Below are 13405 nucleotides of genomic sequence, written 5' to 3'. Positions count from 1 at the left end.
ATGTTGAACATGCTGGAGTGCTCAATGCTCATGCAGTAGGCTGAGGCAAATGAGCATCCCCCTGAGCACCCTTTCATTTTCTTTTATTAAACACTCCATGCACCATTGAATCCAGCCAGAATAAAATACAAAGGGTATGTACACATGAAAGGGATATGTACAGATAAAGAAATATGTACACATGAAAGGGGAACATGAGGAGGTGTATTAACACATAAAAGGGATATGTGCGCATGATGAAAGGGGTATGTATGCATGAAAGGGGTATTTATGCATGAAAGGGGTATGTGCAGTAAGGGGTATTTGCACATGAAAGGGATATGTAAACATCAGAGGGGTATGTAAACCTGAATGATAAAAGGGGTACTAAAAGGGACCTAAAAAACTCAAAGGGGACATGTAAACATGAAAGGGTCATGAAAAAATGATGAATGGGGTATGTACACATTGTGAAAGGGATAAATGCACATGAAAGGGATATACACACATGAAAGGTGTATGTGCACATAAAGGGCTATGTACACATTATGAACGGGGTGAATGCATACAAAAGGGATATATGCACATGAAAGGGGTATGTGCACATGAAAGGAATATGTGCACATGAAAGGGGTATGTGCACATGAAAGGGGAATTTGCACAGGTATCAACTGATGTACTTAGTTTTTTGTACCTTAGACTCACTCTTGCATAAATTAGACAATGTGCATGGAATCACCATGTGCTTGATTCTTGAATGAGGCACAGCTTGCCTTGAGCTCTTGCATCTCAACTGCAAGCAGTTTCTAGAGTTTTTCTTGCAGTGTTATGCGCGCACGCGTCATCTGTGGTGCGTGTTGTGCCCGGAATGGCATTTGGCGCGCACCCGTCTTCTGTGGCGCGTGTTGTGTCAGTGTTGGCACTGTCTGGACTAGCCAATGGCTGACATAACATCTATGTTGGAAAAAGTCCCAGTGAGTATGGGCAGCAGCATCAGAATTTATTTTCACCACATGTTGATGCCAGGGTACTAATCAAAAGCTTGGTCATTTCATCATCTATTTACCATCCAGGCCCCATTCCATACTGAAAAACAATTCAAAATCAGTTGGGACGCACTCACTTACCATGGAAAGCCACCTGACCAACCTCCCCAACCCGACGCAATCCCAAATCCAATCTGTGATTTAAACCTTTTGGTTTGGGGTCTACAGTCTGATTTCCGAATTCAGGAGGAACCCTCAACAAATTTTTGACATTTTGTTCCCCAAAACTCTGCTGATTCCTCCTTTTGTACCTACTGTAAATCAGTTTTGTTGGTATTCTGTTCGACTTCCCATGTTTTCTTGCCCATAGCTCTCATTTTTTTTCTCCTGTGGAGTTCCTTCTCAGCATTCCTATGTATGAGTATGTCAGATCTTGTATTACACTGTCTCAATTCAGCAACTGGTAGAATAGCAGATTGATGCCATCAATGAAACGTTCCTGACACGGCTGACAGGTTTGGAGGATGAGAGTATTTATGTTGGGTACCGTTTGCATGGATGAAGACACGGGGATCTCTCCCCCACAAAAGGTGAGGTAGTGTTTTACGAGGCACAAACGGTGAGGAGAAGGTTTTTGGAGAACGCCAATTTCTAAAGAAGCAATTTGTCGAGGTTTCTTCATGAAAACAGAAAATAACACTGCAGTTCTCAAATAAGTATTTAAAAACAGTCTGGCCTTGGCACTGAGTCTCTGCTTGGCGGGTGGCCCAGCCGAAATTGAGTGCCTAGACTCTTCCTAGAGATTCTGAATTTTTTGGGGGTCCCGAATGGGGGCTGATTGGTGGATGATTTGATGAACGAAAGAGTATAATTAGTCGAATAGTCACACCGAAACCATCAGTCCAACATACATTGGGCGCAGCTGGCCATACTCACTCTTGGAACCATTGCTTCCAACACGTGAGTGAAACAGCATCGTGATAGCCCAGGTTCGTCGTCTTCCGGTTCTCCGCTTAAGGAGGACACATTATCTCTACAGCCATCTTTGCGTCTTGGGAACTCGACTTGAAGATTAGAGAAACAGCAGATACAAGGTCCAGGTTAGCTGACGGGAGTGGAGCAAACATGAGTACACCAGTGATTAGGGATGACATACGTACCTGGAATCAAGATCTTGTTTTCCGTGAAGTCGTTGCGCGAAAAACAGACAGCTTGTGAGTCGTCTGGGCATTTTCTGCGGCCATACAAGTCTGATGTGAGGAACATGAGGAACACTAGTGGAACGTAAATCATCTTCATGATGTGTAATGAGGATATGACTGATAAGGACTGATACTTGAGACACACAAGGGAGCAAAAGATGAAATGGTTTCTTGTGAAGCCCGAGAGTTTGACTAGTAGATCTGCGCAGGTAATAACTGGAGAGTATGTAAATTCAGTTGAGTGGGGAATGATGAAAGGGCTTGAGAGTTGAGTCGGGAACGATGGGAGGGGGTGGGGGATGCTTCCTCCTTGGCAGATATGTACATATGTGGTTGTATACAAAAGCTGGAAGCGGGTCCAAAAATACAATATATGTACACGCCGGGACGATTCCGTGGCCCTTCAAAACGCCCGCGGCGTTTCCTTGCCCGATGCAGGCCTGGCGTCGCGCCACGGCGTTGTGCACTCGGACATCAGGGCGGCAGACAGGGTCGCCTCGGGGTCGCCTGGGGGCGGAGCGTGTTTGATCTGAGAGGCGAGGCGTCCCTGAGCACTTGAGCGCCGCAGCTTTTCTTGATCAAGACATCGGTTGACGGCGCCAATGGTTTTCATCACCCTGTGTGCTGTACTGTGGGCTTTGAGTCTTGGCCGGAACGAGGTCGAGATATGCACCAGTTGATGTGATGCTCTGTGACGTCATCGAGGGAGGGCCGATTGGCGAGAAACAATCAATTATTAGAGAACCCAGCAGCAAGCTCGGTAGAAAACGGCCCTCTTACAGCTCTTGGCTGGCACTCCCATTGGGAATGCTCGCGTTCAAGACCTTCCAATCGCGAATCTATCACAGTCGAAGACCGTTATGTCTTGAATTATCTGGTGACGGCCAAGGCATTCCAAGAGGATTTCAACGACAAGCACGGCTAAACGGACGCCTTTGCGGTATCCGTCAGGGCAACAATACCCTCCCCCGACAACCTCCTCCGTCATGCCGCCAGTCTTACCCAAAGAATTTCGCATTGTTTGCGGCGAGCGATCTCTCAACACCAAAAAATGCGTCGCGACGAAAGCCTCCAGCAGTCTTCAGGGAAAACAGGCCCCGGCGGCTGAAGCTCCAGATCAGATTGCTTCAATCGACCCCGGGTTTCTCCCCGCCTTACAAAATCTTCAACAGCTTCAAAGATTACGCTCTCATCCCCGCCCTCCGGCCCCGCCGTTTCGCACCCCGGATGGCCCGGCCGGCTCCTATGGATTACGATGCGAATTGGCGTCGGCCGAAGGCTCTTTCACCTCCAGCAACTTACGAGCCTCGTGTTATTTGACAAACATGAGCCGCAGAAATTTGGATTTCGGACGCTAGCCGGGCCGGGCCCGTCGAAGATCGGCCAGCTGTTTCTTAACGGGCCTTTCATGTTGAGCTTGCCAAATTGATTACGAGGGCTGCTCAACTGCTGGCGGCATCGCGTTTGCCGCAAGTGGACACTACGAGCTTGATCAGACTTCCTGCCCTGCCAGACTGCATGTACGGAGCGTCTTTTGCATTCTTCCGCGGGTTGGGCGTCACCTGATGTCACCCAAGCTCGTATTTCGATACATGCACACACTGGCATTGTTCCGCTCGACCCCTCCGAGACGGCATGGCGATGTTTGTACTCTCTGCTGTTTCCACCGGTGTTCCCTGCTGGCGGCATCGCCATCGGTCAGCATATTTTGTACTGATGCGTCGGTGGCTCTTTACAATAGTCGGGCTGGCCCCCATAGTACATACCGTCCTCTACGTACTCACATCAGTAGTGGATGCTACATGCCCAGATGACACGCTGGCGGTTTGCTTTTCACTATATAACTACCTGAACATCGGCAAAGCGGTACAAACGATCCCAGGTATGTGTTGCCTGATTGCTGGTGTGCTCATGTCTACTCAATTCCCGTGAGCTAAACCCATCTGCACTGGACGCCCAATGTCAAAGTGCAATTTCCACGGCAAGGTGGATCCTGCTTGGACAACAGGAGTGACAACGGACTCGATAACGATAAAACGTTTTGGCATGAACGATGTTGTTTAATCTCTAGGTTGTTACCCCTAAACGTGAGTATGGACATTTGCACTCAAATTTATGGTGGCAGTGAGACTGATCAGACGCTTTCAATCATTAAATCATCTACCAACCAGCCCCCATTCGGTACCCAAGGCCAATTTCGGATCACCAAGAAGATGGTAGACACGTCACGTGCGATTGATGATCGTCCACCCAGAAAGCTCCACACAGACCGTTTTTGAATCTTTTTGTTTGGAATTTACGGGGTGATTTCTGATTTATGGGGCAATCTTAACAAGTTGCTGCCTTGGCGATCGATCTCCGCAACCCTGCTAGCTCCCCCTGTTGTGCATGCGTGCTGCAAATTTGGAATTCTGTTCGACTTCCCGTGCCTTTTAAGAAGTCGTCCGCTCACTCTTTACCATGTGAGTCCCCTCTGAACATTTCGAAGCCGATTTGCCTTGGTTCTTGGGATATGTAACGAGCATCCATGAGTGACTGGTCAGGAAGGACCCGTTGCTTCAAGCCTTCATGTGCTTTTGGAACGGCCAAGAGAGAACTCGTGAGGCTACATAGCGTAACCCATTTCTGGGTTACAACACGTGGCGATGCAGTCATCTTGTTGCGCCCGCTGGCGCCATGAATGAGGTCGAACTTGGCACAAGTGGGGCGGCGCAGAGTGCCTTGCAGGGAGTGCTACCTCCCGTTTTTATACTGGCACCCTGTACCGGGTGATGCCTGTATGGCTGTTGCGCCTTATCATGTGGGCGCACTCCATTCGCCCGGCTGTGCCACGCGGCTCTTGACCGCTTGCACCCAGCGATGCATCCATCCCCTAATATTCCAGATTTAATACAACCTCTCTGGTTGTCACCATTCTCAACTCAACTGAGGCCCCAATTATAAACAATATTTGAAACTTTATTCAAATATATTTACAATTGTTTTGAAGCCCAGTTATAACTCATTCATAGCTAAATACAGGGTTTCAAAAGTGATTCAAAACCTGGCCAATTATAAACCCAGGCGCACAAACAGCCAATTTTGGCATTGGTGAGCAAGAATGCTGGCCAACTGGACTGTTCTACTTCACTAGGGGTCGACCAGTTGGCATGGGAACTCTCCTGGGGCTCGCAACCCAGTCGGCGGGCTTGCGTCGAACGGAGCCTATCTCAATCTGCAGACCTTGCCCGGCGGCTTTGGCCCGGGCCCCTTCAGCAACCCCAAGCCTCTCGAACGGAGGGGCCGAGGGACCCCGTCCGGAGGGCTTTCCGTACACCCGGGGACTCCTTTGACGAGGATCCCAAGGAATCCTCACAGGATTCCGCGTAGTGCCCCTGCGCGAAGTCAGGCCAGCAGCTGTTGGTCCACACGTTCTCGTGGGGAGGGGATGGAACGAGTGGGTTTGGGGGTTGGGTGGTGGATACTGGCATCCCAATTCAGCCAGCCAGATGTGTACATGGTTGATTGAAAGACACATCAACCTCAAGATTTATGGTACAGGAGCTCATACGGTGTATTGAGACCTGTAATCATGTACATTAGCAAATTTTGGCAAATTTCAATTTCAAAAGTCCTCAATGAGGACTTTTGAGCTCAAAAACACTTTTGAAACCCTGTATTTAACTATGAACGAGTTATAACTGACCTTCAAAACAAACAGAAATATATTTGAATAAAGTTTCAAATATCGTTTATAATTGGGGCCTGAGCTCACTTCCCAGCTCAACTGGATAGCCAGCATCCTAAAACTCACCAAAGACTATTTCACCTCTAGCGTATCTCATATCCTACCTACACACGGTCATGTGGATTTACGCTCCAATTTTACTCTTGTTACTCGTATCAGTGAGTGCCAAATGCCCAACTGACAGGCTAGCTGTGTGCTATTCGGACCACGACTACTATTTCAGCAGGGACGTCCCAGCTATGCACCCCTTGATCGCTGGTGCAAAGTACTGTGTCTCCTCTACTCTCGTGAGCTAACCTGGAACTTGAATGCACTGGTTATTCAATCTTCAAGTTCAGTTTCCCCGACCAGGCGGAAGATGTTTTGATAACATTTACTATAATACTAAAACTTCACAGCAATGCTGCTTAAAATCTGCGCTGGCCACTCTAAAGGTGAGTGTGAGCAGCAGTCCCAGATTTTATTTTAAACAAATAGTGCCAGTGGGACTAATCAAAAGCTATCAATCATTTATACATTATCTTCCAATCAGCCCCCATACAAAACTCAAAAGATATTCCTCTTTCAACCTTAAAGGTCAAACTCCTGCAAAAAAAAAAAAAATGAACGCAAGACCACCGCGTGGGCAGCCTTTGGCCCCCACTGGATCTGCGATGGGGGAAACATTCACACTCCAAACATCCTCCTTCTTATACCCTTCCGGCAAATCTTGTTGAATGCAAACCTGCTAGCTGTTCTCAGCTACATCCTTTTCATCCAACGGGTTTAGCTTTTCACATGCACCGGGTGCTTTTGATCTGTTCCTACTGAATCCTATACGCGGTATCAGACATCGGGACTTTACAATTTCTTGGTCTTGCCTTTTTTCTAATCTCCTTTTTCAAATGGTCATTGGACAGCTTCTTGCAATCTAAGCTGGCACGGTGTGCAGCCTCCGCTTCTATCTTCCCCTAAAGGTAATGACTCCTACCCTCTCCTTCTCTTTGTTCGCCGCTCACAGCCTCTTACCTCCGTGACCGCTCTCAGTATCTACTATATTCATACCTCCTTTGTTTAACCGCTCTTGGCCAATCCTTGATATCCTGCTGTTTGCGGCCTGCTTACATCAGTGTCATCGTTTGCGCTAAGGTGCTATTTCCACTTGCGGCTCAGTGCATTTGGTTTGAATGCGCAAGCCCTCATTTTTAGTCGCACACGCAAAAGCTATAAGAAAAAAATCTCCATGTGTTGTGAAAAGGGGAAAGTCAAGCTCCCCTGCCCATTCAAGTTAGCTTCATCCTATCCGCCGTTCCTGAAGAAATTGCTGATCAAATGGCAGGAGAAGGGGGAGATTTCTGTAGATTTCCAGGGAGCATGGGTGGGTGCGCATGCAGGGTTTCTGATTGAGTTTGGATTGATGTCGGGCTTTGGAAGGCACTCTGCGCTGGATACATGCGCTGGAACGCTGGCGAGTACGTAGTTTGGCTGCAGGGGCACCCAACTGGGAAGACCGCCAGCGGATAAGCCCGGCCGGCGCGCGGGAGACGGCCAGCCCACGAACCGCACCATGCCAGCGCCGACCAACGGACACGCCGCCGAACTGGGCTCATCGGTGCCCATCTGCACCCCACACGCCGTCTCTGTCTCCCTGCCCACCTGGAAGGACAACGTCGACTACGAGCTGGGGCTCGACCGAGTCCATGCCAGGCTCACCACGGGCTATCCCCGCTTCTTCATCCACCAGGACATCCAGAAGGCTCGCCTGTCTCGCTCTTCTCTCCTCCCTCCGCTCGGACAAGCACTGACATCGCCTTGGTGTCTGCACAGCTCGCTGAGATCTGTCGCGCTGCCCATGCCCCGTCAGCCCAGGAACGCTGCATCCTCTTCCCGTCCGAGAAAGCCGCCAACCTGTGCTGGAAGTTTGTTGCCAACCAAGCGCTGAAATCCAGGGAGGTCTCAGCCATCAGATTGGCCCGGCCCCATTCAACCTTCAAAAAATCAACCTGCAAATTGCTCATACTTTTGTTTTGGGAGACAAAGGTCTGGAGGAAGCGGAGCATTGTTGAGAATGTGCTTTGGGAGTCTGTGCTAATCAAGCCACAAGGGATCATGTGGATGCCAAAACCATCTTAAAACTGCAATCTTTCATTTATGCTCACAACCCTTACCCAAAATTGTACAGGATGGCTGGTGATATTGTCAAGAGTGGAAAAAAAATCTCAATGGTTCCGAAGACTGTTCAGGATAGAAATCATGATCTAAGGAGGTATAATGCACCAACATTTGTGGAAGTTGGGCTTGTAATTGAAGGAGAAGGATTCTCAAAAGTGCCGCGTCAAATTGTGCTACATCAATTTGGGGGCAGGTTGCAGTATATCTTGGACCTGCATTCAGCCTAATTTCTACTGTGGTATCCAATATTTTCCCCTAAAAGTGGGAAACCACTTATGTAGTATGTTTTCAAATGGTTAGTACATATCATTAGAATAACGGGATTGTGTTGCTTACTCACAAAAGGTTTAGGTCAACCGCAAAGGGTCAGTCAACTCAAGTGGATGGTGTACCTTTTATTTTCAAGACCAGGTGTATTCTCAGCAATCCTCTGCGGCAAGACTCTTTTTCAAGAGTTGATAGTTCATATGTATGCGTACATCAAGAGCTCAAGGCTGAAATGGTTCAAACAAAATCAGGCGGTAATCAAAGCTCAAATGTATTCTGGCCTGGAGGAGCTATAGGGCAGAATGCTGAGCCATTGGGCAGAAAGATTGTGCTACCATGGCCAATTGTATGTTGGCTTATCTTGTGTACGTGGTGTAGGGAATTTGTTAGTAGCACAAGTATCGGAGTATCATTATGAAGGAGTTATAAATGTTGTCAAAAAATCTGTATTTTTGTAAAAAAAATTGAATTGTGTGAACTGAGATAGGATAATTTAGAGGCAGGGAAAAATAGGCTGGGGTAAGGTGAATATGTAGGCGGCGAAGCCGCCTCTGAACTCTAGTTCTACATGACCAGGCAAATGCTAGGGCCCAATTATAGAATTAGTAACCGCGCAGGCAAAAGTAAACACACACCATGTTTTAAGGCTTAATTTTTTCTGCTTAGGAGTTTCGGTGTGATTTCTGATCAGTTCATGTGGAAAACTTGACAATTTGTTAGTTGGGAAGTATCACATTTTCTCAGTATTTCTAAGTAAAGATGGCTGTAGCGCACTGTCCCCGATCCGCAAGTGGTAGGAAAGTGTATCGATGCGAACGATGAACTTGCGGACGGCCGGCACGCTTGGAGAATGAAATAAATCTTCATGTTGGCGATCATTGGGATGGAAAAACGTGGATCTTCCCCCCAGTTTCAACTTTCAAACAGATGGGCTGAGTTCTTGGCATGGGTGAGGTGTTCGTTCCGTTGTTGTCGTTATCGTTTATCCATCGCTTCCGCGCGATAAGCCTCCTTGGAGGGTGCTGCAAAACGTGGTTCGAGATCTGCAGGGCTCCCATAAGAGCCACAAAAGCTAGATTTTCCCGCACTGATCTATATCGACCACATCGGCGAGGGTCCCAGATTAGGGCGCTCCACGCTTCCGTGTCAAGTTCGGCTGAGCAGACTCTGGCTCCAAGGACCACCATCCGACGCAGACTCAAGCCAGCAGCTACATACAAGCCTCTAAGGATGATCTCACTTTCTTGGTCGATTTGTTTTCACTCAATCCGGCGTGTTCCACATGAACAAACTCTCCATTCAATACTGTCTTTCCTCACTTATCTTTTGACTGATCCCTTTTCAAACAGCAAAAAAGAGCACGTTTAGTGTTTTTTTTTTTTTCAAGTCTTTCTTGATTCACCTTATACATGAGAATATTGCGCTTTAACGATCTGTGGCGTACTGTTTCAAGTAACAGGCATCATCTGAGCACAAGCTCCTTTTCAATTTCATGTGGTTGTCCTGAGACAGCTATGCAAGGGTCAAGACGAGAAAGGAATATAGAACGAAGGACTACAACGTTTGATTGGCTTGATTCTCAGTCGAAGGAGTAGAAAGTTCTTTGATCTTGATGGACATCAAGACCATGGCAAGCGAGACCTGTTCTTGAGTTCCAACCGCCGAAAACCTGAGGGATTCCGGTGTGACCGATATTCTACAAAACGCTTTAGATTCATGGATGATCTCCCGAACCGCGTAAAACTCCTTCTTGGATAGATACTGGGGTGGCCAATCCGCCAATCAGTACTTGATACACGAAGGTCGTCATGAGGAATAGATGCAAGAAGACTCACTCACTTCCTTAATCGTCAGAGGGAGCTCTAGCACACTGCTAGTCATCCCACTGCTTTCGGTTGTTGGATTCTCATGAGAGGACTGTGAGGTGTTGACTGTTTGCTGGGATTCCGTCGCGTCTTGATTGGGAGTCGGAGGAGACGGATGAGGAGGAGCTTGAGGAGGAGGCCTGTCCTGGGCGAGCTCCAAAGAGCCGTTGAGCCATGTGAACGATTGCTGGGAGTCCGGGTGGTCCGGGGGCAACACAGGCTCGCTGGCGGTTATATCTAAAGCGAGGTGAGTTGGGTCAGGTTTGTGGGCTGCCCTTGGCGTGAGCTCGGCATGATCGGGCCCGAGTTCGTCGGATGCGGGGGTGGTGGGCTGGATGGAGAAGACGCGTCTGGAGTCGGCCGGCGCCCGGGCGCGCTCCTCCGGCGACGAGCAGGGCGTAGTTGTCACGAGGTAATTGTCAGCTCCCGGGGGGAAGTGTGCTGCTGAGGGAGACTCGAGGACGGGCGGGGTATCGGTAGGCGAGTGAGGAGACGGACGATGGTCGAGGACGGGCGGGGTATCGATGGGCGAGCCAGCCGGCGGGCCGGGCTCCGGAGAATACGGCGTGTCGAGGGGAGTGCTCGAGGAGATCACCCCTCCTGGTTGGCCGGTTGGACTCGGCTCCTTCGGCCAGCGGTATGGCTCGTCAGTCTCAATCGGCGCCGCGGGTTCCGTCGATGGCGCCCCGGGCACTTCATCCTCCATCCGAAAACTGTTACATATCATCATGATCAACAATTGGCACACCTCCCTCCCAGGCGGAAAGAAAAACACGTACAAGGATTGAGGGTCTTTATGGCCCTGATCTGCCGAGGAGCCAGGATTGCCGGCGGCCGCCAGTTTGCTGGGATCCTGCTCATTACAGAAGCCTCCGGCTGGCAGTGGAGGTTTATAGTTGAGGATGCTTGGATTGTTAGTCTTTTGATGGTTGATATGACTATTCCAGATGATCTCTTGAGGGAACAGCCAATGGGTCCAAAAGCAGTATCGGGAGGGAGCACTGAGCCTGACGAGGGCGACGACCAAGTTGAGTGACCGATAGATCGCCAGGGAGTCCTGGGCGAGGATCCGGCAGAGCCCGTTCCCGAAGCCCTTATAGTGCGGCATGGTCTGTTTGAAAGTGACCGAGACCCTGAACTCGTTCTCGATCCTTTCCTTCGCGCCAGGATTGGCCTCGCATCCCTCGATCGTAAGTATCGGTATCGGCAGCAGGTATGAGCAGTTCCATTCCCCGCCCATTAACTTCTTCGTCTCGTCTAGCTCGTTCGTACTGGACGGGCAGCCTCGTCCGCCGCCTTCTGGTTCATCGATGTCCATTGGCCCTGGCATTGCTCACCAACGATTAGTGCACCAGCTCCACAGAACGACCAGCGCGGTTCGGAAACCAGGGAAATGAATGGATCAGGGTCTGGAATGTCTCTCGGCGTCTTCTTTTCGTTAGTTTCTAGGCGATGAGTCTAGCAGTCGCAAAGAAGAATATCGTCCGCTAGCACCGCTTTTCGGAGGAGTCTTACCATGGAAAGTTTTCCTTAAACCCTTATTATATACATACTCTCCTGTTCTCCTTGAAGAATATAAAAAAGACACACAAGGGATGTTGAGTGGATCAGCAAAAGAGAAAAGTAAAAAAACCGGGCTCAGAATGCGCCATTGATGCATTAGACTGGCGGCTGAGCTCAGAGTATGAGCACCCGTACATATCCAGGATGCTTGCTGAACAGGGCTGAACTCGTGGCACGTATAAACAAGTCTAAACAAGTGGAGTCTGGAGTATCCATTGGATGAACAAAGCTTGCGCTTCGCCGGTGTTGCGCCTGCGATTGTGTTTGCAGCTGTTTACAGTCGTGTCGGGGATCACACTGCCAGGGAGCACAAGGGGCCACAAAGTGATTCCGGAGATGTACTTGAGCTCTGCGGATGTAAACATTTATTTATGTAAAAGAGCAGCGAATGGGCGATCAGTGCCACTCGACCCCCGTTCTCAAAGAGCACGCCGAGATTGAGGATTTCATGCTGAAGACTCATGAATGTGAGAGATGGGGACGAACCGGAGTGCTCCAAGCCCACGATAGACCGATTATCCGACTGGATGGACTCGAGCCCGGTGTTTTGGGGGTTGGGTTTGTCAGAAACCAATCGAGCAGGAATGCATCCATTAGGGGGGTTCACAATAGGATAAAAATAAAATTTTAGAGTCAATTTCAAGGCCTTTATCAACAAATTTTTAAAAATCTGGCAAGATGTTCAGGACTGGGTGTCTCCTGAGAATCAAAGCAACTTCTTCATTTTTTTAAAAATTGTTCATAAAGACGTTAAAATTAGCTCTAAAGTTTTATTTTTATCCTATTGTGAACCCTTCTATTGGCAAAACTTCCTAACTTAACTAAGACCCTCTCTGTGTGGAGGGGGGACGCCGTCCCGCAGGGACCCTCCAAAGGAGGGACCACTATGCGCCAGTGCTTGCCCTACTCTTTTTTGTTTTTTTGCATTCTATTGCTTGTACCTCCTCAGTTGTGAGGAATAGCATGAAGGTTCCGCTGAGCCAAATGATCCCTTCCTTCTCCTGCATCTTGTAGGATATGTAGCATTATTTTTGGACCTTCTCGCCATTTTTTACTATCATAATAAGACTTTTGGAGTGCTCAGGTTTGATGGCACCACTCCCTGTACTCTGACTGGTGGCTTGACATCACATAAGCAGCCTGCGGATGTATTGCCCATGGAAAACAAGGAAAAAGACCAATGTTGAAGTGAGTGGGACACTTGATTTTTGGCATGCTTGTAGAGAAGAAGCAGGCGGTCATGGGACCCTGAACAAGAAAAAAAAAAAAGGTTGAGTGGATCAAATTTGATAGTGTTTCTAAAACAATGCCCTGCCAAATGGCAAAAAGAGTAGGGCGGGTAGGGGGGTATACAGCGCACGTCCCTCCTTCAGAGGCTTGCTTCGCAAGGGGCACTCCGCGCCAGCCAGGCTGCACCAGGCCCTCCAAAGAGGGTCTTGTGTTAAGTTAGTAAAACTCCCCATAGCAAATGCAAACTTAACACAAGTGTACCCTCCTTGGGGGAGCATAGCAACCTCCAAAGGCGGGACTTGCCTCTAAAGTCACATGTCTGGCCGCACAGGATCAAGACAAATGGCAGGGAGGATCCTACACTCCCCCATTTTCCCCAATATCACCCTCTAGACTTCTGATTCTCTCCTTGCCTTTGGCACCATTACAATCACC

General features: G+C 48.8%; 4 protein-coding genes across 4 annotated transcripts; 1 reads left to right on the top strand and 3 right to left on the bottom strand.

Moving 5' to 3' along the window:
- Positions 1 to 1685: 1685 nt before the first annotated feature.
- Positions 1686 to 2264, bottom strand: PtA15_11A179 (uncharacterized protein; the record flags this gene model as incomplete). Its single annotated transcript, XM_053161060.1, has 3 exons — positions 1686 to 1799; positions 1902 to 2029; positions 2126 to 2264. The coding sequence occupies 3 exons, from the start codon at positions 2262 to 2264 to the stop codon at positions 1686 to 1688; spliced, it is 381 nt and encodes a 126-aa protein (XP_053025045.1).
- A 306-nt stretch (positions 2265 to 2570) lies between these two features.
- On the bottom strand, positions 2571 to 3856 carry PtA15_11A178 (uncharacterized protein; the record flags this gene model as incomplete). The annotated part of the gene is made up of 3 exons (XM_053161059.1): positions 2571 to 2856; positions 2948 to 3006; positions 3470 to 3856. The coding sequence occupies 3 exons, from the start codon at positions 3854 to 3856 to the stop codon at positions 2571 to 2573; spliced, it is 732 nt and encodes a 243-aa protein (XP_053025044.1).
- Positions 3857 to 3883: 27 nt separating this feature from the next.
- On the top strand, positions 3884 to 4446 carry PtA15_11A177 (uncharacterized protein; the record flags this gene model as incomplete). The annotated part of the gene is made up of 3 exons (XM_053161058.1): positions 3884 to 4049; positions 4136 to 4254; positions 4339 to 4446. The coding sequence occupies 3 exons, from the start codon at positions 3884 to 3886 to the stop codon at positions 4444 to 4446; spliced, it is 393 nt and encodes a 130-aa protein (XP_053025043.1).
- Positions 4447 to 9866: 5420 nt separating this feature from the next.
- Positions 9867 to 11507, bottom strand: PtA15_11A176 (uncharacterized protein; the record flags this gene model as incomplete). Its single annotated transcript, XM_053161057.1, has 3 exons — positions 9867 to 10073; positions 10152 to 10890; positions 10957 to 11507. 3 exons carry the CDS (start codon positions 11505 to 11507, stop codon positions 9867 to 9869), a joined length of 1497 nt encoding a protein of 498 aa, XP_053025042.1.
- Positions 11508 to 13405: the final 1898 nt, after the last annotated feature.

The sequence above is a fragment of the Puccinia triticina genome, chromosome 11A (genome assembly GCF_026914185.1).
Source record: "Puccinia triticina chromosome 11A, complete sequence".
In the NCBI taxonomy this organism is placed as follows: Eukaryota; Fungi; Basidiomycota; class Pucciniomycetes; order Pucciniales; family Pucciniaceae; genus Puccinia; species Puccinia triticina.
The sequence above is the reverse complement of the archived record's forward strand: the minus strand, read 5'-3'. Positions and strand labels throughout refer to the sequence as shown.